We start from the raw sequence: 27,746 nt of genomic DNA, 5'->3' as shown, positions 1-27,746 counted from the left end.
TATCTCTAAGGATAAAAATTGCATTGCATTGAAATACATCAAATATGCAAAGGAACATTAATGGATTACGATACTAAAAGAAGGAAAACTCATTTTGGAAATTGAAAAAGGGAAAGAATCATATATTTTGGGTAGCCAAATAATATATGAAGAAAATTTTCTCCTACAGAAGTATCGCGGCTAATAAATGAAGAAAAAATGATTCAGCTAGAATATCATCGTTCCCTAACCCCTAGTGAACAGCTGAATCTGGGTGCTGCAAAGACATTGCTGACATCCTGAATGATGAGCAGTTCTGCATTCTGATCCTCATTCTAGAAAAACACAATACCGTCTATGAAGTAGCTTTTCCAAAAATGATCTCGATGTGATCAAGGTTATAATTCACAAAAATGGCTCTTGGCAGGGACGATGGACAGTTTTCCCCTTAAGGTGATATTTGGCAATGTCTGGAGACATTTTTAGTTATCATTAATTTGGGTAGAGGCCACCTACCTAGATGCTGCTAAATCCTAGAATGCCCGGGATTATCTGGGCAAAATTATCTTGCAAGTAAAATGTCCACAGTGTTGGGGGTTAGAAATCCTGACTTATGGGAGATGTGAAGTGGAGAGGAACATGTTAAATAATACAACTGGAATATAATCAGCAAAATCTGAACGGTATGAAACTATAAGCCAAAGATACAGTTTCATTAACAATAACCAAAAAAAATTCAAGAAATAAAAAGAGAGGGGGCAGATGACCTATAGACCTAAGGAGATAAGAGGCAGATCAACCAATAAAAAGTGAAGAGCTTATTTGGGTTCTGATTCAAACAAACTGTAAAAAAATTTGACATTTATGAGACAATTGGAAATCTGAACACTGACTGGATGTTTAATGATATTAGGAAAATTTTGGATGTGATGATGGTTTTGTTATGTTAAAAAGAGAGACCTGATCTTCTAGAAATACATCCTGTAATACTCATGGGTGAAATATGTAATGTCTTAAATTTCCTTCAAGTTAATATGGGGAGCAAGGTAGTAGCTAGAGAAATAAATCCTTGAAGATCAGCTGAGAGGTGGACAGTTCAGATTTAGGAATGAGGGATATGAGCAGAGCTTCTGTAGGAACAAGTGTATTTACTTGTGTTCAACAACCAAAACCAAAGTTGCCCCTGTTTGCTAAATGCAGTCTAAAAGAAAGGCAGTTAGCTCCAAAAGCACAGGAGACTATACGAATATAAGGATTGTTCTTTTCTTGAGAAGGACGAGTTGATGAAGCATCTGACTCCTTAACCAGCTCCGCCACCAGGAATATTGGTCACTAGTCCCTGAGAGTCTCATGACAGTTTGTTAAAGCCCACCAACAAAGTTCGTTGAAATAAAGACTTTTAAATGATCTTCTTTTAACAATCTCTTGTTGCCACTTTCAAAATAAAGGGGATGAAACAAGCAAGAAGGCTTCGGGCTTTTCTAGCAAAGGGTTGAAGGACGTGGCAGTGTAATAAAAATCATTAACAGATTTTTGTGACTACTCACTATGTTCTATATACAATGTGGGTACAAGATACTCTTGATCTCATTTGTATTTCATACATTAAACCCTATCCATAGCATGATATGTGTGACCCGAAAAGCTTTTATAAAATATGCGGTCACGATATTACAGGGTTGATAGAATTTCTCAGGTGAGGCTGTGCTTACTGGAGATTCTGGAAGTTTGGAGGAGCCATTTTGGGGGTGGGTGCACCAACTGGTGGTGGTTGTATCTTCTGACTTAAATTATCAGTGGGGGTGTTTCTGGATCCTGTGGTTGCCAGAATGGTGACGGTAATGTAAAAAATCTTACGGTTGGTTGTCGCATGTTCTGTGGCCAAAGTCCAGAGATAGGGGGTAGAACAGCAGGAAGGATGGAGAACACACCTTGTAGCCCAACTTCCAGAACCACAGCTCCCTATTGCCAGTTGCTCTCTTCCCTCTAGGAAGTGAAAGTGAGCTGACCTTCATTCAGCTGATAGCTTAATTTGCCTTTTCATGGGGTTAAATAGGCAAAACAGCAAGGAATATCACCAGCGTACAGAGGGACAGAGTGAGCTTCAGCAACAACAGACCACAGAAAGCAATGTACTCAATCTCAAGCATGCACCAGAGAGGTCAGTATTCTATCCCATGACTATCTTTTGGTAACACTCATGACTCATGTCTCACAATCCGTGTTGAGTTTAGAAGATCATTGGGTTGGAAGGACTGGGAGAGACATTTCACCTCCCCACAAATGTGTTCTTCCAAGTGTTTCAAGACCCATCTTAAGTGAAAAATAAAAAAATGTAAAACTTTTTTGACATTCAAAATGACAACTGGAAAGATCGTTGATGCTAATATATTTCTGAAGTCAAAATTACAGAAAGAATCCCTGTATCCCAAACACCATGTGAGAGAGAAGAACTTATTCCGGAACAATAAATGGATAATTCTTTAAATGGGGAACTACTTATTATTTTCTCCCATCATAGAAACGATTTCGTTGTAAATTACTTGAGGGGCATCCATGGCCCAGATAAAATCCAAGTGATTGTAAGGAGGAATCTTCTTGTGGTAAGTGAGGTTGGGTAGTTTGGAAAGCAGAAGGTCAACGTCTTGAGGGTCAGCCAACAAGTCATTGCCTCCGTTCCACACTGCAATTGGCACATGCATGTCCGTCAAGTTGTAGTAGGGAGGTGTGGGCTAAAACACAAGAGAGAAAGAACCCTAGTGTTTATAGGTAACTACACTTTAAAGCCCAATACTTATTCCTTTGCTAGAGGATGTTGCATTGGCTGATGACTTTTTCTACTGAGGTGTAATTAACACATAACATTGTATCAGTTTCAGGTGTACAACATAATGATTTAATAGATGCATATATTGTGAAATAATCACCGCAATAAGTCTAGTTAATGTCCATCACCACACATAGTTACAAATTTTTTTCTTGTGATGAGAACTTTTAAGGTCCACTTTCTTGGTAACTTCCAAATAGACAATACAGCATTGTTAATTACAGTCACCATGCCGTACACGACATCCTCGGGACTTATTTATTGTATAAACTGGAAGTTTGTGCCTTTTGACCATCTTCATCCATTTCACCCACCCTGTGTCCCCCACACCTCTGGCAGCCAGCCATCTGTTCTCTGTATCTATGAACTCAGCCGTTGTTTTTGTTTCCAGATTCCACGTATAAGTGAGATCATACAGTATATGTCTTTCTCTGTCTGACTTACTTCACTTAGCATAATGCCCTCAAGTTTGATCCATGTTGTTGCACATGGCATGATGGAGTTTTAGAAGGAGATTCTTACCAGTGATTGCTCAGAGAAAGTCACCTGTATCCACACAGCAAAGTGGATGCGATATGTTTTAGGTCAGTACTTCTCAAACTTGAAAGGGCCTGTGAATCACTTGCGGATCTTGTTAAAATGAAGATTCGGTACATCTGGGGGAAGAGCTGGGATTCTGCATTCCCAGGTGAATGCTGATCCTCTTGGTTCTGGACCATGCCTTGAATAGCAAGGCTTTAGGTAACAATTCTTTACAAATTAAAAACTTAGATTTCTACCCAAGCTCAAGAAAGTGGATTTGATTGGATTCTAACTGTAATAGACTGTTTCCTACCCAGGCACTCTAAAGTATGATCTCGAAATATCTTGAGTCATTTATTTTGCCTTTGTATTGATTCACCAGTATGGTCAGTTGGTAGGTCAGTCAGTTCATTGAAGGGGTTGCATTTGTTGAATACTTACCTGATTTTACTAAATATTGGTTAAAATTCTGATAAAAGCTATCATCAGTCCCATTTGCTATTTCTAGAAGATCACCATTTACACGTAGATTTTAAAGAGGTTTACAAAGCAGGGCAAGGGAATAAGTAAATCATCACCAATTTTGCCACTATCCACAGAGAACTTTGTTAGCTTTTTAGATCATATTCTCAAGATCACTAATCCAATATACTACAATTTTCTATATTCTCACTTTATGTAATAGCTAACTTGTGTCATAGCAAAATATTTCACCACATATAATTTTCTATAGTATTTTAACACTTTATTATAGTGGAGAAAGGGGTGTGGAGAATACCCATAATAATAAGCCCACTTTCCTTTATTCATGCTCCATTGTTCAAAGAGTTTTCCAGATGCTAGCTTCTGGCTCTTAAATTAGTGTCACTGCTCAGTTAGTTGAAGACCATCTGCGCTGTTTTGTGGCTTGGCTGGAGGGAGGGTGGGCTTGGGATTTGTTATTTTGGGTCCTTTAAGATGAAAGTCTCTGATGACAGAGCCCGGTAGAAAGGTAGATGCAAAGAATGACTGTGTTTTGGGGGTTTGAGGAGGCAATGGTTGGGGGGGAAAGTGTTTTCAATAATGTTTGATCTGATGGTACCTCTTTAAAGACATCAAAAATGTCACAAAAGGGGGGTCGTCTTCGCTACACGTAAGATATTGTGGTGAAGAGATAGAAATCCCTTGTAAACATCAAGTTGTGGAAGCAGATGAAAGTCAGTAGGGCTGCTCGGCCAATACTTGGGTGGAAAATTTGGGGTGGGGTAAGAAGGAACAGAAGAAAATTATAAAAACTGCAGAGTATCTCTCCATTCAAATGTAGCCAGTGACGGTCTGAGGGTGTACCCTGAGCTGAGGGCTTGCAGACATTGCCTCATTCCCTATCTGGGTGGAACAATGAAGCAATTCCTGTCTCAACGCCTCGGGGGGCCCCAGAGAGGATGGACTCCAAAGCAGCAGCAAGGGCAAGGGGGTGGCCAGTATGTCTGCCTCTCTAAGAAGGCCCCTGTCTGCTGAGGAATATCTCCAGCCTTGACCTACAAGCACGCCATCCTAACATCTTACCTCTGGGAATATGGTGGAATCACTTCTCTGGCTGTTGACAAAGGAGGGGCTATTGTTGAAGAAGACCAGAGATTCCAGGTTTATCTCATGAACAGTTTGAATTATTGGCTTGTTGTATCAGCGAATTGCACTTCTGAAAGGAGAGGACTGTGTGCTGGACGGCTGGGACACAGGACAGGGCTGTGTAAGGGGGTGAGGGGTGATGTGTTCTAGGAGGTTCTTGCACGCGGTGGTGTGGTACCCTGAGCGCAGCTGATGGAGCAGAGTGTACAGAGGGAGAACGGAGACGGGGTGATGTCTGGCATGATGAAGGGATTCCAAGGAAATTATTGTCTACTTTCTAATTTCCTTAAGGATGAGTCTGGGCACCAACATTCCTTTGGAAAATATATGCATGATTATCATAATTTTACCTTTAACCTTTTATATCTTTGTCTTTCAAAATGTGAACAATTTCAACTTGAAGAAGCTTACCTGATGATAGTGCAGCATGTTCTGAGCCGGGCTGCCCCAGTCAAAAGCTTGGAACTTCCCAGACTTAACGGCCTAATGTAGAGAAATGAAGAACACAGGGAAGTAAAAACTCTCCTTGCTATGTGAAAAACAAAATTCAGACTCTTCCAGTTAGTTTATTTTCGATTTAAACAATTTTTGAAACATATTTCTCCTTCCAAAAACCAAGACCATCCAGGACCAGATATTTATACAAGTTTAAATGTGGCTTTACTTGAAATACTTTTTTCTCACATGCCCAGTCATCAAAAATCATTCGTTTCTTTGCTCCCCAAAGTGACTGTTTTCATAGGATTTTATTTATTTATTTATTTTAGAGAGAGAGAATGCACGCACACAAGAGGGGTGGGGAGGGGCAGAGGGAGAGGAAGAGAGAGAGAATCTTAAGCAGGTTCCACGTTCAGCACAGAGCCTGAGGCAGGGCTTGAGCTCATGACCCCAAGATCATGACCTGAGCCAAAATCAAGAGTCAGAAGCTCAACTGACTCAGCCACCCAGGAGCCCCTCATAGGATTTTCATTCACATGGACTGATAGTTATTTTCAGTGCCCCTGGTAAAGTGCCAGGGGTTCCGGTACACAAAAGAAGTTTTAACAGCATTTGAGAAATGATACCTGGGACCAGTGGAGGACGTCCTGAACCGATGTTCCCGCTGGATTATGTGATAGATACACATCCAAGCGACTCTAGAAAGCAAAGGCACCCACAGATGTATATTTGGTTTCTTAAAAACAGCTAAGATTTAAGTTTTTCTGATCCTGGTCAAGTGCCTAAAGGCAGCATTTACCAAAGGAGATGAGCAACACAGTTGTATGCTGCTTTAGATCTTGCAAAGCATAATTGCATGAGCCAGTTTGTTTGATTTGTAGCCCCTCAATGAGGAGAACTCATCATCCCTTTTATCAAAATGGGAATCGGGGCTCAGAGAAGTTTAGAGAAATGTCCAATGTCATGCAGCTCATTATCAGGGTGGAGCCAGAGACTTTAATCTAGATCTCTAAATTCTCAGCTTCCATTCTTCTCTACCCAGTGCTGGAGTGCTGTAGATGTCATGTCCACACACAAGCCTTTTGCTTTGCAGACCTCTGTATGCACATATAAGGAGACATAGGTATGTACACATCATATATGTGATGGTCAGTATACACGTACGGGATATTTACAATGGTTGTGCCATCCTGGTATCCTATCAGTGTTCTAATCCACCATGATCAGACCCCAGACAACAAACTGAAATCCGTGTCTCAGCTTGCATAGACTAGTTCATAGTGGGTCTTAGTGCCACTCTATGGAGGACCATGGCTAATGGCAAACAAATTGACCATTATCGTAGAAGAATGAAATCTTTCTTCACATAATGTTCATGCAGAAGGATGAAATCTCTAATTTCCTTTGCTCCTCATCTCTATTTTTACTATGGTTTTTTCTCAGAAGGCTCTTATGAATGGAATGCAGTAATTTGTTCTGCCTTTTCTTAGTGTGACAAGGGTAGATGACTCCGTCATACTCCACATACAAAATGGCAGCCATTCCCAAATCCATGGAGAGGGACACTCTTGCAAGAAAGAAGGATGAGACTTTTATTTGCCATCCAAAATAGAAACTAAGGAAAATTCCCTTTGTTCATATATATTTTAAAATATCCAAAGATTCTGATCAACATTGAGAAAGAGGACTGGATATCCTTGATTTCCATGAGGGCAGGAACGTATCTGTGTTTTCACCTTCGTGTTCCCAGTAGCTACAACACTTGGTAGTGCCCCAATAAATATTGTTTAGCGAGTATTCTACCTGAAGGTAGAATTTTACCTTCTTGTCAATGAACTTGGTTTTCTTAGGTGTTCAAGGGCATATAACTTAACCGACAACTCTGAGGGAGGATAATTGTCAGTATATAATAGTATTAGTAGCAAAACATATGCTATTCTTATGAGCCATATGCTTTGAACTATATTCTCCATGCTTTACACGTATTAGTTCATTTAATCTCCACAATAATACGTTGTGGACAAGGAAACCAAGACAGATGAGGGTGACTCAGCTCCAAAGATAGGATTTGAATTTAGGCTCTTACCCTGAATCCATACTCTTCACTACTTTTGATACTGCACTTTGTCGTATATGTTTTAAAACCCAAACCCAATTCAAAGCAAGTGAAATAGCCAGATAAAGAACATGGACAAAAGCTAACATAAAGAGTTGCTGTGAAATAAATTTTATAAAATTTATGGGAATGACTATCAGCATTAAGGACATTTATTCAATGCTTAGACATCGGCAGAGGAGCCTGCCAAAATATATGGTTCACTGAGTCCCCTCACAGAATTGAAATTCTGTTGCCTCAATTACTTAGGTGGTCAGAAGTGAGTAGTGCTCACTATCTACTACTTTTTCTACATGGTGTTTACTTTAGGGGGGCACTTGGGTGACAGCAGGGAGCTGGAGGGAATGAAACTGGGAGCAATGATGTGACTTCCCTTGGGCTTATCTACATAGCATGGACACAATTCTGAAGCTACACCTAGTTTTTTTGTTTTGTTTTTGTTTTAAGGAGACTCCACACCCAGCATGGAGCCCAACACAGGGCTTGAACTCACGACCCTCAGATCAAGACCTGAGCTGAGATCAAGAGTTGGATGCTTAACCAACTGAGCCACCCAGGCACCCACTACTCCTAGATTTTTTTTGTTTTGTTTTTTTGTTTTTTTAGAATACCATGTCTAAGTGATGGTAGGACAAGTCATCAAAATTTGCTCAAAATATTCAGAATAGAAATGTCAATGCAGGGGCACCTGGGTGGCTCAGTCGTTAAGTGTCTGCCTTTGGCTCAGGTCGTGATCTCAGAGTCCTGGGATCGAACCCCGCATCGGGCTCCCTGTTCAGCAGGGAGCCTGCTTCTCCCTCTCCCTCCCCCCCTGCTTGTGTTCCCTCTCTCGTTGTGTCTCTCTGTCAAATAAATAAATAAATAAAATCTTAAAAAAAAAGAAATGTCAATGCATACAAACCATGTTCAAGTTCTTAGTGTCAAATCCACAAATGATGAATAAGGCATTGCTGCAGAGGAGATTCACCGTCTCACGGGAACACACCTCAGTAGCAAGAAAGTGATCAAAAAAGTGGTGTGGGTAGAATATTTTGTCACCAAAGATAAGCTGAAAAATAAAAGCATCAGTAGAGGTTTGTAAAAATTAAGCAGCAGAGAAGACTCATTAATTTGTCTAGTTTACTGGTACAGGTGTGAAATGGCTGATGAGATTTTCATATTTCTTTATGTTGTTTCAGGAATTTCATATACTTTTTCTCATTTAATTCCCACAATAAAGTTGGGGAATGGACAGGGCAGATGACCAACCTTGAATATTTACTGTTCCATTGAGAAACGTAGTGGCTGCCGAGAAGAAGTATAAGACACAAAGAGTTACAGTCTAGTTGGGCTAATAAGTGTTATGAAATAAAATCATGAAACAACGTGGCAGGATGTCATAACTAAGTGTCAAGATGTGTTATTTTAGCAATAAATCATGACAAGATCAGGAGCCAAAATGGTGACTCAGCCATATTTTCAGCAAAGACTTTGGAAGGATTTGCCTCAACTCTTCTTGAGGAAAAGACATTTGGTTATCCCCATATTATGCATGAGGAAACGGGAGGCTAAGAAATAGTTCGGATCTTGTGCGAACTAGATCTGACTATAAAGTTCATAAATTCTCTAAAGCTAGCATCCTGACCCAAACCTCAAGCCTCTGACTTAAGGTCTAACACTTATTATTATTATTTTTAAACCAACTATCTACACTGCCTATCAGAAAATCTGAGCACAGGAAGGAAAGAAACACCTGCATTAATGCAGCCAGTCATGATACTCAAGTTCATCCCAAATTTTCACGTTTTGAACAAAAGCTTTACAAATGTAGTTTGACTGTAGATAAAGTCTCAGGCTTTCGACATACAAGTTAGTTCAGAGTGAAAAGAAATGAATAGTACAAAACCACAGAAGGAAATAGCAATCATTATGTTCTAGGGCCTGCAGTAAAACTGTTTTCCTGAAGGAAGTTGTGTCAGTGTCTGTGTGCGTTGGTTTCGGTAAGTGGGAGATGTAGGTGATTAAGTGCTGGAAAAACAAAGATCTTTAATTCCCTCTGATGTGTGCCTACTATAGAAGACACTTAATATTTACGGGTTATTGCAATCCACACTCCTGCCCTCTGGAACCCCATTTAAAGGGGAAGCTCTTAAGAAAAGTTTTGGAAAGCCAAGGGCATTTGATGAAGGGTCTCAAGGTGCTTGCCTCAAGGAGCATTCTTTCTCTATTTCCCTCTCCTTCGCTTTTTTTTCTACCCTTCCCCTTTCTGGTTTTCTTGGTGCAGGTGATTTAGGCTTCTTCTTTGACTGGTTTTGTTTTTATCTCTCCTTCCCTGAATCATGGTTTTCATACAGCTATGAAGGAAACGAAACGTTTGTGAAGGGGACCAACACTCCCAGTATTGCTAACCTATGTAAAGCAACTGAGAATGCAGAAAGGGGGATCTCAGCGGCTGTAATGGGGATTCAACCATGGTCAGTGCGAATCAAGAACTAAAGCACGCATGTGCACATTTCCATGGTCAGTGCGAGTCAAGAACTAAAGCACGCATGTGCACATTTCCATGGTCAGTGCGAGTCAAGAACTAAAGCACGCATGTGCACATTTCCATGGTCAGTGCAAGTCAAGAACTAAAGCACGCATGTGCACGTTTCCACTCTTGGCCAGAAACATGGTTGTCCACGTGGTGTTTCTCTTCTCTTTCCCTCACTCTGAGACCGAGGACAATTTGATATCTTAGATTCAGTTAAAGCGAATCGCATACCTTGAAGAGGAATGAAGGAACAAGCATGAGTTTGTTTAGCAGGGTTTTGGTGTACTTCACAGTGGCAACTGGAGCTAATGCAGAGAAGGTTTTGATTCTTTCAGCCAGCTTGGGATTGGTAGAAAAGGCGATGAAACCTGAAACAGAATGACAAGGAACAAGTGAAGAAGGGGTGTGTGTGTGTGTGTGTGTGTGTGTGTGTGTGTGTGTGTGTGTGTGTGTGTGTGTGTGTGTTTTACAAGTGGACATTATTTTGGATTTACTCAGAGTGCCATTTACTAAGAGAGAGAAACTTGTTCAGAGTGATCACATTTTAGTGTATTTGTTTTATTTTCATAGATTCTCTCTAGGAATATGCATGAGGCTAGAACTTGTAAAAAGTTAAAATAAATTCTTTCATCACCCCATTAGAAAACAGGGCAACTTACAATTCGCATGGGGTGATAAAGAGTTATTTATACCACATATAGGATTTGATGAGTTCAAATTCATGTCATCACAATGAGATAATTAGCATTTAATATGAGTAGGGTATGTAAGTGAGAAGATTGAAAAAGTTTTAAATCTGACCAAACAAGATTTGAATCCTGGCTATGTGGTTTACCAGTTTTGTGACCTTGGACAAATCACTTAAGCACTACAAGCCTCATTTTTCTCATCTGAAACATGGGGCTAATAATAATGAGTGCTTCAGTAGGTTTTTTTAGGAACCAAGTGAGGCGAGTTATAGAAGGTATTTTATCAGGACACTAGTCACATTGTAAGTGCTGGACAAGTGACTAGACACAATAATTCAAACATCTACACACGGTAAATATACTCAACTCTTGACTGTAATTGATTGCTCTTATGAACGGTAGCATATTAGTAGATTCGGATGTGATCAAAGAGTTATTAAGCTAAACTCTATACAGTCAAACTACATAGGATAATCTCTCCCCACGGTTTATAATGGCATATTGATTAGACACAAGAATGACCTGAAAAAAATAAAAAAGACTTTCAAATGTAAACACCTACCTCACCTACCTCAGCCTAATTCTGCTTAAGGAAGAATGGTGTTCTTGGTTGCCTAATTCTGCAGATTACAGCAAGCCTATCACCCAGAAAAAGCAAGAATCACACTTGAAGAGTTAGCTTGGGTGTCTATAGGTCCCCTCACTGTCAGGACAGGTGACTTCCCCGAATACATTTGCTTGCTCAGAATAAACAATCCTATTTGAGACACAATCCTAACAAGGATACTTATCTGACTTTCCAGTACACAGAAGATTAAAAGATGCAAATTCAAAGCAGAAACACCTCCCAGAAATCTATGAGTGTGGTAACAGCAATGACAAGGTATCCATTAGTGACAAAGAAGAGTAGAATGTTCAAAATTCACATGACTCCAAAGAGCGGTAGTTTGGTGTCATTTAGTGTCAGTTCTACTCATCTCAATAAATCCTAGGAAATTGTTGCATTGCATCTCAAGGCAATAATTTTATAACCTTAGATCATCGAGGAAAGGTTAACTCTGTTCAGTGGGTGTTCTTTAAAGATGCAGCAGTGTGTCTTAAGTTAAGGCAGACTTCCCTCCAAAATAATGAAAGTTTTGTATGGTTTTGGAAACTGAAGGAGTCAATTTTAGTAATCTAGAACATCTCCCCGTTTTTAACAAAGGATTTTGAGGGGTGCCTGAGTGGCTCGTTTGGTTGAGTGTCCGACTCTTGATTTCGGCTCAGGTCATAGATCTCAGGGTTGTGAGATCAAGCCCCATGTCAGGCTCCATGCTCAGTGGGAAGTCTGCTTGGGATTCTCCCTCTCCTTCTGCCCGTCTCCCCGCGCAAACGTGCGCATGCTCTCTCTCTCTCTAAAATAAATAAATAAATAAATAAATCTTTAAAAAAAAAAAAAAAGGATTTGAGTCGATTGCTGACCACATGTGATTGATGCTGTGCTGCACTGTCCAGATTCTTCTTCATGTCCGAGGCATTTATTCAACCCTAGAGGCAGGGAAGTTTGTGACTCCTCTCTAATTTTACTTTTGCCCAAGAGAATCCAAGGTTCTCAACGAATTCAAGGGAATCCCCTCCCAGGGCAGTCTGCATTGAATGGCTGGTCAGCAAGTGGGTCACCTAGTCCCACTCAAAGACTCTGAAGAGCCATCTCATACAGAGTTGGCGGACACCTTTTGGGGACCGCGTCATGTCCCAGCTTCTCCCTCTGCCTAGTCTTGCTTTTCTGCCCTTTACCCTAGCAGTGTTTACTTATAAAACACCCTGAATACTAATCCTCATCTCCTTGAGAACATGACCTACGATGTAATGACAAAGGACACTGGGAAGCTCTTTGTCACACATTTTTCTCTAAAATTTTATAGGAGAGTGGTGCCTGGGTGGCTCAGTTGGTTAAGCATCTGCCTTCGGCTCAGGTCATGATCCCAGGGTCCTGGGATTGAGCCCCATGTGAGGCTCCCTGCTCAGCGGGGAATCTGCTTCTCCCTCTGCCCACTCATGCTCACTCGCTCTCAAATAAATAAATCAACTCTTTAAAATTCTGTAGGTGAGATCCATGTGCCCGCCACCAACTTCATCCACTTCCCTGCATAGATGTCTATATATGGACGCTCTGATTGCCTAGCTTCATGGCAGGGACTCAGGTCATCAGCTGAGAGTAGGGACTAGTGTAAAAACACATCGTTATTCCTCCCCTGCGACCCCACCTTCGCCTTTTGCTTCCACCCTTTTCCTTCCATTTATAGCTTTCTCTTGTCTGCTCTTGAACTCACCGGATTATGCTTTCATCCCAACCACTCCTCTGAGGTTGCTGTTAGGAAGGTTCCCTACACCTGTCCGGCTGCCAAATCCAATGGTCCCTTCTTAGACTTCAGTTCACGTGATTCATCAGTAGTCTCTTCCACAGTTGACCACCTTCTCCTTCTTAAAACACGTTCTCCCCTTGACTTCCAGAACACCAGGGACTCCTAGCTCCATCATAGCACTGTCACCATGACTCCTCAGCTCCTTTGTCTGACTCCTCCTCATCTTCTAAATTAAGAGCAGCCCAGGGCTTAGTCCTCGGGCTCCTCCTCTTTCCTGAACTCACTCCATTGGTTATTGCGTCCTGTCTCACGTACATTTTGTGTTTTCAGTCCAGTCCTCTCTCCTGAACTCCAGATTTGTATCATTACTCAACTGCTTGGCCTTCCCCTTAGATCTCCAACAGGTATCCGACACCCAACAGCGAGAAAACAGAGCCCCTGTGCCCCTGGACCATATCAGCCCTTCTCACAGCCGACCCCCTTGTGGGTTGGGCATCTCCATTGCTCTAGGTGCTCAGGCCACAAACCTTGTGTCATCCCGGACTCCTCTCTTTCCCTTACACCCTGTATCCAATGTGGAGGCAAGTCCTGTAGGTTCCACTTCCAGAACACATTTAGAACCTAACCGTGCACCACAGCTACCCACCCGCATCCAGGTCACAAGCATGCCTCGAATGGGTTACTCTAAGAGTCCTCTCCCTAGGTCCTCTACCCAGTTCTTTCTCCCCATTGGCAACTGGGGGGATCCTGTTAACAGGACCTTGTAACTTCTAATCCTGTTGAGGATCCTGAGGTCGGATCCTGGTACTCCTCTTTTCAAAACTCTACTCTGGTTTCCCTTTTTACTCAGAGTAAGAGCTGCAATCCCCATAACAGCCAAAAAGCCCCGAATAGTCCTCCTTCCTTAGACCACACCCCCATCTCGTCTCATGCTTTCCGTCTGATTCAGCCATACAATGAATCACCTCATCACCCTTCCTTGAACTGGCTGCAACCTCAGACAGTTTGCACTTGCTGTTCCCTCTTCCCAGAACATCAGTCTTTCAGGTGTACACATGGCTCACCCCCACCGCCCACCTCCTTCACGCCTTTACTCAGAGAGCTGGTGGTATTCTCTATCTGAACTCGCTGTGTCCCCTCTGATGCTCCCTAAAAGGCTTTCCTGATTTATTTGCTTCCCAAGCATTACCATTATCTAACCTACTCTATATTTTACTTTTTAATCCTTGTTACTTTCTCTGCCTCCCCACTGGAGTATCTGTAGCACAAGGAGGGAAATTTTCATCTCCTTTATTTATTGCTATATTCTTAGGACACATTGCAGGTGCTCCATAAATGTGGTTGAATAGATGGAAGACATTCAGTCCAGAGGCCAGGAGGTGCAGTATCTCAAGGCATGGGCTTGGGAGTCCTGATACCAGCCTGAGCTGGTATCTGAGCTACCCTATTTGCCCTACCTGTGTTACCTTGCACAAATTATCTACCCTCGTGTTTTGTTTCCCCATATATACAGTAGGAATGGTAATTGTCCCTATATCACTGGATTGTTGCAGCCATTCCTTTATATGATGAACGGAAAGCGATTAGCGAGATGACCAACATGCCTGGGTCTATACAAACAAAACCACCTGCTTCAGCTGCTTTTACCTACCAATGGTGGTACCCTGGGAATGGCCAACATAGTGTAGCTTATCCTGTCCGGTTTTCTTTAAAATTAAGTCAATCGTGGCTGGAAGGTCGTATTTAGCCATCTCATCAAAGCTGCAAGAAAAACAAAGACAAAATAACACTGAATACATTTCCTTGCCATAATTTCTAAAAGTCAAGCGTATTTATAGCTAAACCTCTCTCTGAGAAAGAGAAACCTGGATTCTCTAAACATTGCTGCTTATAGACCATTAGTTAGTGTCAGGTGCTTTTGGGGGGGGTGGCTTTTTATCAAGAGCTGACATCATTTCTGAAGCAGAACAGTACAGCTGCAACTTAATCCAAACAAGAGAGCATCTGTAGGTGGGGATTCTTTTTATCCCTAAAAATGAATGTCAGACTTAATCATCATTTGCATGCAGTGTTCCGGTGCCAATTGAGATGAATCATATTGCCCTCTCTTTTACTCCCCAGAGATCAGCCAGAATAATCTTTTGAAAATGAAAATGGGATTCTGCCACTGCCTTGTTGGAAACTGTTCAGTGGCTTCTCCTTGCGTGAAGGGTGAGCTCTGAGGCCCTCAGCATGGCCCGTGGAGCCCACCTGACCTATCTCTCTTTCTCACCACTCCAGAGACATGGGCTTCCTTTCAGGTCTTGGAACACTCAGAGCCCTTCTGTACCTCAGCAGCATCATCGAAATCTCTTCTTTTCCCCCTTCCATCAGCACTTTCCAGGAATGGGGCACAAGAGGGCCAGAGATAGGAAACCCTTGAAAAGCTTTCCACGGTGTCCGATTTCACGCCCCCTCCCCCACCTCACTTTCGATGGTGACTTGGGTTCTTGAACCCCCAACTGAATTTGGACATCCTCCCAAATCTCCACGGATGTTCCTTTTGGAATCTGCGGCGGGCAGCGAATTTCCATACTTCGGTCATTTCTCTCATTCCATTTGGAAAAGCATATTCAGGAAATTGGGCTAATCATGCATACCGAGATCATAGAAAATGTGAAGGAAAAGCTACCCTTGGACTGAGGTGTATGGAAGAATCCAAGAAGGTATTAGAATAAAAATGACTTGCTTTCTTCCTACCGAGAGTGTAATATATTAAAATGGGACTGGACTGGAATATGCATGCATGAATACCCATGCTTTTTAGACTCAATGTTTATTTTTCATTGTCCATCTTTCCTGTCCCCTTTCTTTACCTGAAAGCCCAGAATTCAACTGAGTCTGGGGAGAAGTATAGGTTTCTCCTGGCCCAGGTGTTTCCCCTGCTGTTGCCCAGCCACACATCATAACCTGCATCTGCCAGAATGAAGGCCAGGCTGTTGTTGGGCAGGTTGGAGATCCAGTTTGTGGCTGATGCGAGCAAACCATGCTGCAAAAATGCAACAGGTCTCCGGCCTGAGGGAGAAAATCATATCCAAGCTTTATACACTCATTCCTCATTCTCAGATAAACACGAAGACAGAAATAGGCTTTCAGACGACTAGAATTAAATACGTTTGCTTGATTGAGTTGAATATTTGAATATATTATCTTAATCGTGGTGGTGGTTTCTCAAGTGACACAATGTATCAGATTGTGCATTTTAAACATGTGCAGTTTATTGTAGGCCAATTATACCTCAGAAAGCTATTGAAAAACTTATATTCTAAGGAAGTTCAGCGTGATGTTAAGTGGATTGTGACTGGTAAAGTGATACGTGATGTTGCTTAATTTTATCCTTTTGTACTGCACAATTTTCCCGCGATGAAAACAAGATAAATTTTTATTTAAGTGACATTTATCTGTTTGGGAAATGAGCCTCAAATCGCCTCCCCATCCTCCTTACTGTAATACACATCCTGGCTAACGCTTCCTGGTCCTCCAGGACTCAGCTTAGTTATTACTTCTAGAGCACCTTTTCCTTGACCTCCACTAGCTGAGTTAGGCACCTTTGCCAGAACTTCCAGTTCAATATCCTCTGGAGAGTTCTAGCTTTGCACTTATCACATATTATTATAACCATCTGTTCATGCATCTCATTGACTTGATGGTAATCTCTTTGAAGACCGGAGATAAGGTTTTGTCATTGCTGCATTTCCAGAATGAGCAAGACTCATTAAGTCCTTAGGGAGAGATGAAAGGAGGAAGGGAGGGAGGAAAGAAACAAGGGTGGAATGAAAGGAAGAAAAGAGAGAGGGAGAGAGGAAGGGAGGGAGGATTATACCTATATTCTCTGAATTTTTCTTCCCATAAGGAATTCTGTTGATCCCGAGTATATAACCATCTTCAGTCACGACATCATACTCTTCACTTGGGTATCCCCAGTAGGCGATCATCTGACTCTGATGAGGAAAAACAAAGCTTTTAGATTTAGTTGAGTTTTTAAATGCGTCCAGTAAGTAGATGCTGTTAGTTATTCTTGATCTGTCATGTAAAAGCTTCAACTGGCCATGATTCTAAGTCATGGCACTTGCTCTTGGTTCCATAGTGTCCCCACCCCCAACCCTGGTAACTTACAATATTCATAGTCACTTCAGGGCTTATAGGATGTAATTTTCCAAAGTAACCATGTGTAGATCCAAGTGCAGATATCAAACTTGTCACTGTTAATAGCAACCACATTTTTGTCTTACCTGAAAAAGAAGAGTAACCAGTGCCATGACTAGCCCATTATACTTTCATAATTCTTGTATTTTTGTGCTAATTTTACCTTCATGCAAAGTAGAGAAAGGCTTAGGTTTGCTTATATTCTGTTGGGCAATAAACTGGGACATGTGGATGTATTAGTATTTAAAATACTTATAACAGCATAAGTATTTTAATGCTTCGCATGTTTTCACTCTACTTGATTCCACAAATGTGTCTATAACCACAGATGTGTCTAAAACCATCTATATGTTTGCGGATGTTCACTACAGCATTGTTTATAATAGGAAAGATTGGGAATGACTTAAGTGCCTATCAGCAGAGAACATAATCTTATAAGTTATTGTGTAAACCATACAACAGAATGTCATGCATATTGCTTAAAAAAAAAGTGAGACACAAATCAAAACTGCAATGAAATACCACCTCACACCTGTGCGTGATTATTACCAAAAGACAAGAAACAGCAAGCGCAACAAGTGTTGGCAAGGATGTGGAGAAAAGGGAACCCTTGGGCACTCACTATTGATGGGAATGTAAGTTGGTGCAAAAACAGTACGGAGGTTCCTCAGAAAAATTATAAATAGAACTATCATATAATTCAACAATCCCACTTCTGAATATTTAGCCAAAGAAAACAAATACCACTAACTCAGAAAGATATCTGCACCCCCATGTTCACTGCAGCATTATTTACGATAGCCAAGACATGGAAGCAATGTAAGTGTCCATTGATAGATAAATCGATAAAGAAAATGCCACACAAACACACACACACACACACACACACACACACACACACACACACACACACACTGAAATACTACTCAGCCTTTAAAAAGAAGGAAATCTTGCCATATAGGACAACATGGATGGACCTCAAGGGCATCCTGCTAAGTGAAATAAGTCAGAGAAAGACAAATACTGTATGCTCTCATTTATATGTGGCATCTAAAACAAACAAACAAAAACACCAAAACAAAAAGCAAAACAACTGAACTCCTGGATACAGAGAACAGATGGGTGGTTACCAGAGGCAGGGAGGTGGAGGAGGAACGAAATGGAAGAAGCAGATTAAAAAGTACAAACTCCCAGCTATAAAATAAATAAATCGGGGGGATATAATGTACAGCATGGAGACTATAGGCGATAATAATATTGTATTGTATTTTTTTAAAGTTGCTAAGAGAGTAGATCTTAAAGGTTTCCATCATAAGAAAACATAATTCTGTAACTATGTGTGGTGATGGATGTTAACTACACCTATTGTGGTGATCATTTCACAGTATATGCAAATCATTAATGCTGTACACTTAAAACGGATATAAATGTTATATATCAATTGTATTTAAATTAAAAAATAAAAAGAAGAAAATACTATAACACTCTCTCCCCAAAGAGAAAAAAGTGAGATACGTATGTATGTATTTATATGAAAAGTTATCTTAGGTGGATTGTAAAAACAAGGCACAGAATATCGTTCCTTTGGTGTATGTAGTACAGTGCACGTAGTACCATTTATAAAATTAAAAAGGTCTCATCTGAAAAGTAAAATTAGAACAACAAAATTTTTAGGCATCTTGTAGTTATAAAGCAATACTGCCCAGTGACAAAATGTGCTTGCTATAAAATGAATGAATTAATTTTTTTACTCTGAGCTACCTGGAAAAACTGAGTTGCCCAATTTAAAATTTACCAGACTTGCTTGTCAACATGTGATGCTTGGGGCAGCTGGTCAGCATTTTCTCTTGGACAATAAAGAATCCCCCTTACACTCAAACTTATTAGAACTAAATTGATGTTCTTTTCCATTTTTCCGCTTTTATTGAAATTACAATTTATAACCCTTTTCCAAAGGACCACTTTTATAGCCCTTTACTTTTCTGATCTTGTGATGGCAATTATCACTTATTTCTCAGCATAGATAAACTATTTGACATTAGACCCAGACCATCTAAACCCCCTTCTATGTTGTAATCACCAACTACATGTTTGAGAAGCTTCGGATATTAAGCTGGTGAAAAAGCCTCAAGGGAGAAGTGATATTTGTCCTCAAATATTTGAAGAGATGCCATATGGCGGACAGTCTTAAATCAATTCATGTTTAGTGAGTCCGAAATAAGTCATTCAATAAATATTTGTTAAGAAACTACTAAGTGCTGGAACACCTGGGAAGCTCAGTCAGTTAAGCATCTGCCTTCAGCTCAGGTCATGATCTCGGGGTCCTGGGATCGAGTCCCACGTCAGGTTCCCTGCTCAGGGGGGAGTCTGCTTCTCCTTCTCCCTCTGCCCCTCCCACCCACTCGTGCTCTCTCTCTCCTCTCTCTCTCAAATAAACAAATAAATAATCTAAGAAAAAAAACTACTGAGTACTAGGAGCAATATATGGAGGTCACACGTGGAAAGATTTTAATTCTGTATTGTGAAGAGCTTTGTAAGATTCGAATCATTGGACTCAAGTGGGGTTCTTTGGAAAGTAGTGATTTCTCAGTTGCTGATGTTTCAACACAGGCAGTATAACCAGTTGTCATAATTCATGTAGAACACTTAGCATACTTTGCAACTTACAGGAAAGCCAGACTGAAGCTCTCCAGACCTCAAGCTGACCCTCTGGTCTAAGAGTTTGGCCACTTATTTAGTGTAGGATTAGATATAATAGTGTCCCTTACAAATGGAATTTTAACCATGTCTTTACAAAGATATTTTAGAAAGTACATAAAGACCAACCAGCAGTGTTCTAACATTCAAGCCAGAAGGGTTTGACCCCATATTTCAAGGAGCCATAATTTTATACCATCTATTGCCTCATTAAGTGATTTGGCATTGTAAAGTGAGGACACTTAACCTATGGTTTAAGTTATAGGATGTCCCAACAACCCAGTTGGAAACATGGGCTCAAAGATGTTCAGGGGCAGGTTAAGTGTGCTCAAAATGCCCATGGACCAGCTCTAAGATGATACCAGTAACTAACATTTGCAGAGGGCTCACTGTGTACTGGGGAGTGTGTCCAGCATGTTGAGTGTGGAAGTTAGTTGCCTTCGCTGAGATGGTTTCCTGTTCGAGAAAATACATCAAGTAATGGTGCATGTCCCAAAGTTATTATCAAAACCCATGAAGTTAATGAAAGTTCTTAACAACATGATAGGCATGTCATAAACACTGAATAAATACAGTTATTATTACTGTCATCCCATTTGATTCTCATGATGAGCCTTCGAAGTAGACAACATTTCAGTCCCCATTTTATGGATAAACAAGGCAAGGCTTAAAAAAAAGGGCTTCCCCAATAGGTAGGTTGAAAGCAATTGACCCCATGTTTGAGACTAGGTGGTCTGTTTCCAATGATTATGTTCTCCACTATAACGCCTCTTTAGGATGACCTAAGGCCAATGTCTATAAGGAACTGCTTGGGGCATCCGCCAGGGGTTTATATAATTTGATCCAAAGTTGTTTGGAGGGGTGTATAATTTGAAGAAATTCATTAGTAGCTTCTGAAGTTTGGCAACTTTTAATAAAGGTTGATTCAATAGCACCTGGATAAAAGTAAATTATTTCATAGAGTATAGTAATACAGCTAACCCATATGATGCTAGAGGACTGATTTTTGCTTCTCAAAAGGAAGGATAAGAGACAGAAGTGTTCACATTAGGCACTCGCTATAAAAATGCTGGAAGTAATAAGCAAATCTATCATCTAGTAATTAATAATTTCACATATAAATAAAAAAATCCAGGAAAAAATAAATAGGATCTTAGAAGAATGAGCCCTAACTTAAATAGACACATTTATAAAGAGGAATATGCAACAAATATGAAAGCTTTTTAAAAAATGCAAGAGTTGCGTTATAGGAAAAAATGAGTTCAATAATTCAAATATGAATTTTGCCCGGCAGAAGTTATACTCACGGTCTCCTCAGAAACAAGGTTATATTTCTCTTGATGTTTAGTATCTTGGTTAACGTTGCATTTGCTTCTTATATACAAAACTTCCAATAATGGCCAGAATTACTCAGCTACTGATAACATTCCATAAATCTTTATATCTGGACATCATCTATTTATCAGAGGACAAACCTAAAAATCAAATACTGCATTGATTTTCACATAGTATTGAGATCACACCTTTAATTTCTAACAACCACAAATATTGGCCAAAGGAGTTATGCCTAGAAGTGATTTAGGAAACATTAAAAATGATTCTTGATAGCTTAAACATATAGAAAATGTTGAGCCAAAGGTATAAGACAAGGGATTATGTAGTGTAGCTCAGATAAAGGGGCCTAAGATGACAAAAGGCCTCCTCTTGTTCTTTAAAAAGTACAGCACATAAACTATTCTGAATGGGTACTTACATAACCTCCTGCAAATGAGTGTAATCAGCAAGGATTAGTGTTATATTATGGTCTTTGATCAGGGTCTCTAACTCAGCAGATAATGATTTAACTCATTATCTGAGAAAACCCCAGCCGCTGCCCTTTAAAAACATATGGGTGGTGTCGTTTTCTACATATAACATCACTAGCTGGAGTTTAAACCATGTAATTGTGTTAATAAATGACTTGTGCATTAAAAAATTAATATTTAAAAATATAGTTGATCCTTTACAACCAACATGAGCACCCGTAGCTTATAGTGAGAGAAAAAGTGTCCTGTTTTGACTTCTTTTTTTTTTAAAGATTTTATTTATTTGACAGACAGAGACACAGTGAGAGAGAACACAAGCAGGGGGAGCGGGAGAGGGAGAGGCGGGCTTCCCGCGGAGCAGGGAGCCCGATGCGGGGGTCGATCCCAGGACCCTGGGATCATGACCTGAGCCGAAGGCAGACGCCCAATGACTGAGCCACCCAGGCACCCCCTGTTTTGACTTCTTAAAATAGTTTGCAATTTATTTTTAGGAATCATCAGTTTTTTAGTAGCACTTAAAGTGCCAGCAGAAATAGTGAAGAAATAATTATTGCTGGAAAGAACACAATGGCAGGCTATAACCCATCAACTTTTCGCCAAGTACCATAATACAATTGCCTAGATTTGCTTGGTTTGAACAAACTAGGAAAAAGTTAGGGTATATTAAGTACCACATGCATCCGCGTATATTTATGTTCCTAATGCCTCAGCTTCACTCAACTCTGGTTGATTGTCATTGACAATAGGAGATTTTTGAAAAGAGGAGAGAGTGGTACATTCTCATAACTGAAGTGGAACAGGAAGGTTTTGCTCGCTATCCTAATGCAATCTGAATTTACTTCCCCAGCAGGTGGGAAACTGCTTGACCATGTTTTTCATGTCATTGTTTGTATACATTTAAACAAGAGAATGCAGGATGTGTTCCCTTGGCCTTTTACTGTAGTTGAAAAGGATTTGGGGTCCGAGTCTGGGCATAAAGGAACACTAGGAGTCTTTTAAAGAGATCCGTGATTCTTGCCATGACAATGCAGCCAATTAGCCAAACACACTCACTCTTGCTTCTTTATAAGGACCTTAAATTCTGATTTGTTAGGGGTCATTGTGGTAGTCATACAAACTAGGAAAGAAGAGCTAGGTTCCAGTATGCAGCGAATGCTAAGGGCCACGCAGAACATGTTGCCTTCTGTGCTGTATCAGCCCCACTAACCTCCCTCACCCTGCTCACTGTCCTTTTTCCCTTGCAACTGTCCTTATGTACATACAGGTCTCAGCTCAGCCTGTATTTCCCTGACACCGTTTATCATCTCCCCATGTTGGGCTTGGTACTATTATATGCATTACAATGGAGACCTATGGTCATCCCTATTATAGGACTTACTGATAGATGGGCTCTTTGTTAGATCTCTTCCCTTGCACACAACACACACATGTAACCTCTTTAACTGTAGGGGCTCCATCTTGTTTAATCAATATTCTATCCCCAGTAGTGCCTACCCCTTGTCTGGAACAAAGTACAGGATCCATAGATATTTGATGAAAAAAAATGATTAAAGAAAGAAAAAGAATTGCCAAATCATCTATACACTTGCATAAGCATACCAAATACACTTTGTAATAGTAAACCACCTGATGAATATAAAAAAATCTGATTAATTTAATGTAACTCAAATGAAAAGAGGGTATTAAAAATACATGAGAAAAATATATGTATTAAATTATTACTATCTCTTATTTTTTATGCTGATGATAAGAAATTTTACTAATGATAACAGAAAGCCATTTATAAGCCGCTGAAAGAAAAGTCGTAATTTAAGAGTTGTACAAATTGTTCCGTGGAAACCACCCTGACCCCGTGGTCTTTGGGGTAGTCATTATCAGAATCCATTGATGCAATTAATGGTTGAGTCTTTAATTAGAACAAATGAAAACACGAATCTGGTGTGGAAAGTGTCTTTGGATAAGACTGTAATGTTGAGAGAAGAGGTCAAGGGCAGGAGGAATGGTTGTACCTATATAACCCTATGTTGGGTGAGTCAAGGCAAAACACTTATTGACTGGGCCTTAGTTTGTATAATAAACTCTATGACAATACCAATACCCACCCAACTACCTGGTAGGTTTCTCACATAAATGTCCTGATTTCCTTTTGTTGCTTGTTATCTTTTCTTCAAGATTCGGGATTCACTTCAAATGTCACCTCCATGGTGACATCTGAATCTCCCTGTAGAGTTAGTGGTTTTATCTCCTCATTGTTTTAGGTCGTTATTGGTCCCCCTGCACTGGCACTGCCCATATTTTAAATATAAGCTGTTTTCCTGTCCAGACGATGCCTGCTGAGTGACATAACAGATAAACAGATGAATGAACGCATGATAGAGATCACAGGAAATAATATGAAAGCGAATGCTTTGGAAAACTTAAAGAGCTAGAGAAGCAAATATAGGATAGTGTTTTCAGTAGTGTTTTGTGTTAGCTTTACTAGAGAACCATAAGATCCCTAAGGTGACACCAGCCTGCAGATGCTGTCCCAAAAATAATGTGGGAATTTCTCATGTTTGTTTCTGGACAGAGGGAAGAATAGCACATGTCTAAACACATGGCTTTAGGGTCAAATTCTTGCACAGTCACCTGTTGTCTCGATGGATTTACATCAGTTTCAGCCTCTCACTTCTCTCATTTATAAAATCAGGATGACAGTGGCCTACCACTCAGATGGCTTTTATAAAAATTAGATAAGTTATACACTCTACATAGCATCGAGCATGACATAGATACTTAAGAAACGATCTTTTAAATTTTTCATAATGAACAATTTGACCAATTGCTGAAGGGCTCATTCCTCAGTTATTCTTTTGAGTGCTTATTATATGCTTGAAACTCTCAGAAGCTGGGAAGAAAATCTTACAAATGGTGAGCCAGGTTCATGCTCTCTAGAATCTTTTATTTTGGGGCAGAGAGAGATGTTCAAGAAATGGATACAATTTTGGTGGCTTGTAAAAAGGGCTTGAAGAAGTAAAGTGCTCTGTGAAAGAGAACAGCCATAGTATTTAGAAAAGGTAGGTTGGGAACGTTTCTCTGAGGACAGAGCTGGGGCTGGGTGACAAGAAGGAGCCAGCCTTGTGAAGAGTCAGTGAAAAATCCTTCTGGGTGGAAGGTAAGAGCAAGTTCAAAGACCATGAAATGCACAAGGACTTGTCACATTGGAGGGACATCTAAGAGGCTGGTGTGGCAGGGCTCTGATGAGCAAGGGTGAGAGACAGGATCCACTTATGTGGCTCATTTAGTCTGTGATAAGCAATTCTGATTTCATTTGAAGAGTTGAAGGGTTTTGAGCCGGGGGTGGGGAGGGCTTAACTTGTTATATGTTTTTCACAATCAGCCTAGAAACTGTGTAAAAAAAAAAAAAATGGGGGGAAAAGGAGGTCAGAATGGGAACAGGAACACCAGTTGGAAGCTTCTGCAATGTTCCATTGAGAGATAATAGAGTTTTTGATCAGAGTGGTAGAAGAGAAGGTAAGAAGAACTGATTCAAGATATACTCTGTTCTTCCAGAATTTGTTAACCCATTAGATTTGGCAAGGGTCAGGGTGAGGATAAGAGAGGAAACAAGGGTGATCGAATGTTCTTGCACTGACCGTCTGGGGGGAAGATGGTGACAGCTGCGTAGACGAGGAGTGTAAGGAATGAACAGATGAGGGTTGAAGGTAGGATGCCAACGCATTCATTTTTTTATATATTTGGCATGTTGATGATAATTATAAGGAGGCCATTTTCATATGAGACTGGAGTTCAAGAAATACCATATTGTAAATACAATGTGGGCACAAATGTGGGTATACAAATGGCACCTACAGATGGGATCACCTAGAAGAGCGGCTCTCAATTTTGGTTACACATTGGAATCATCTGGGAAACTTTTAAGTACAGATGGCCAGATTCCAGCCCCAAACGACTGAATCAGAAGCCTTAGGGTGCTAACTAAACCCTAGCATAAAAAAAACCCAAAAAACAAAAAACAAAAAACAAAAAACCACTTCATGTTCGCTCTGATGCATTTGTGAGACCTGAAAACCACCGCCCCAGGGAGAGAGTGTAGACAGAAGAGAAGGTGGTCCCAGATTGGGCTCGGAGGCATGGCAATACTTGGAGACCGGAGGTCCCTAGCAAAGGGGATGGACAAAGAGCAGCCAGGTAGGCCCGGAAACAGATTTGGGCCCCTCGACGAGACTGTTTTGAAAAAGTGTGGCTAACTGGTTTCAGGGTCACTAAGGGGTCAAGTATGGTGAGGACAGATAGTGTTCTTATACTGATTTTTTACTGAACCATATAGACATACGATAAAACATATACATCTCAGTTCCACATTTGATTACTTTGTGTACATGTGCATACTCGAGTAACCACCGTCCAGGTCAAGATATGGAACATTTCCCAAATTCCATAAGGATCTCTTGTGCTCCTTGGAGGTTCATATCTTCCTCTCCGTCAGGAAGTAACTACTTTTCTGACTTATATAGCTATGGGTTCATCTTGCACATTCTTAAACTCCTTATCAGTGGAATTCTATAGGGTGTATTCTTTGTGTCTTGCTTTTTTTGTCCAAATTATTTCTGTGAGCTCCATCCATCATTACTTCATGTATAAGTAGTTTGTTCTTTTTCTAATTCTATAGTTTGCAATTGTACGAATTTGCCACAATTCATGCACTCTTCTGTTGAGAGGTGGTTGGGTCTCTATTTTATCAGCACTTAAGAATAAAGTTGCTATCCATGTCTTTTGATGGACATCTGTTTCTACCTTTACTAGGTCCATTCTTAGGGATGGAATTATTGTGTCACTAGGATATGTGCACTTTTAAGGTAATTAGATCGTGACACACAGTTTTGCAAAGAGTTGTGCCAACTTACACCTCCTCCACCAATAAATGAGAGTTCCAGTTTTTCTATATACTCACCAACACGTAGTACGGTCATTCCTTTTATTTTTAAACATTCTGGTAGGTGTGAAATGATATTTCATTGCGGTTTTAATTTTCCTTTCCCTGATTAATAATGAAAGACATTTTCGTAGACTTACTGGACATTTTGATCCTCTTTTGAAATTCCTCTTTCAATCTTCAGGTTAATTTAATTGAATTATCTCTTTTTATTATTGATTTGTGGGAATTGTCTCTATATTTTGGTTAGTGGTCATTTGTTAGATGCATGTGTCATGAATATTTTCTCCTTGTTTCCCAGGAGTTTGTTTTACAGTCTCTGAATGGTATCTTTTGCGGAAAGAGCCATTCATTTTGATGAAATCTAATTTCTCAATTCTTTTATGGTGCTTTTCTGTCACATGTAAAAAATCTTTGTCTACACCAAGGTCACGAAATTCTGTTTTCCTTTAAAAACCTTATTGGTTTACCTTTCTACATTTAGGTTTGTGATCCATGTCAATTTAATTTTTATCTTTGGAGAGAGGAGGGGTCGATGTTAATTTTGTTCTGTGCAGATGCCTAATTGATGCAGTGACCTTCCCACTGAGTCACAGTGCAGCCTGGATCATCAATCAAATGTGGCCTGCCTCAGGGCTTTATTCGATTCCATCGACTACTCACATTCTAAGAAGTGGCCATAATCTTCCCTCACATTCTGAGATGTTTTCTTTTATTTGTTGCCACAAGATGGGAGAAGTGAGGGAAGCATGTGCTTCATGATTCCTTCACATTTTCGCTGTTCCTTGGTTGGATCAAAAAGTCTAAGAGCTTCCACTCCACTCTGACATTTACATGCAATGCCGTAGAACAGGAAATGATTTGCTCCAGAAACATCTGTCCTTTTGCAGGTATTTCAAATTCTCCCACTCCATAGAGTATAATTCTTTGCCTCCTCCCACGTTCGCTGCCAACGTTCACTGTTCTTAATCCTGGTCTTTCCAGCTCAGAAGGGCTTTCAACGTAGTAACTGAAGACTCACACTCATGTTGTAGCTCAGCTTTGAATCCAGCATTAACGCAGAGGCAACCGCTCAGCTTTGAGCCAG

At 40.4% G+C, this 27,746-nt stretch overlaps 1 protein-coding gene across 2 annotated transcripts; it reads right to left on the bottom strand.

Moving 5' to 3' along the window:
* Nucleotides 1-2,474: 2,474 nt before the first annotated feature.
* Nucleotides 2,475-17,317, bottom strand: LIPF (lipase F, gastric type). Of its 2 annotated transcripts, none has more exons than XM_027596364.1 (9): nt 17,192-17,317; nt 16,899-17,016; nt 15,892-16,090; nt 14,688-14,797; nt 10,234-10,370; nt 8,392-8,538; nt 6,001-6,072; nt 5,348-5,419; nt 2,475-2,711 (listed from the first exon to the last, which is right to left on the bottom strand). In XM_027596364.1, exons 1-9 carry the CDS (start codon nt 17,294-17,296, stop codon nt 2,475-2,477), a joined length of 1,197 nt encoding a protein of 398 aa, XP_027452165.1. In that variant the 5' UTR covers nt 17,297-17,317. The 2 variants fall into 2 exon arrangements, with proteins under 2 accessions (XP_027452165.1, XP_027452166.1); XM_027596365.1 differs by having other exon boundaries at nt 15,892-15,991.
* Between the last annotated feature and the right edge of the window lie 10,429 nt (nt 17,318-27,746).

This window comes from Zalophus californianus, chromosome 15 (assembly GCF_009762305.2).
Source record: "Zalophus californianus isolate mZalCal1 chromosome 15, mZalCal1.pri.v2, whole genome shotgun sequence".
NCBI lineage: Eukaryota > Metazoa > Chordata > Mammalia > Carnivora > Otariidae > Zalophus > Zalophus californianus.
Note: the sequence above shows the minus strand (reverse complement) of the source record. Positions and strands in the feature narration are given on the sequence as shown.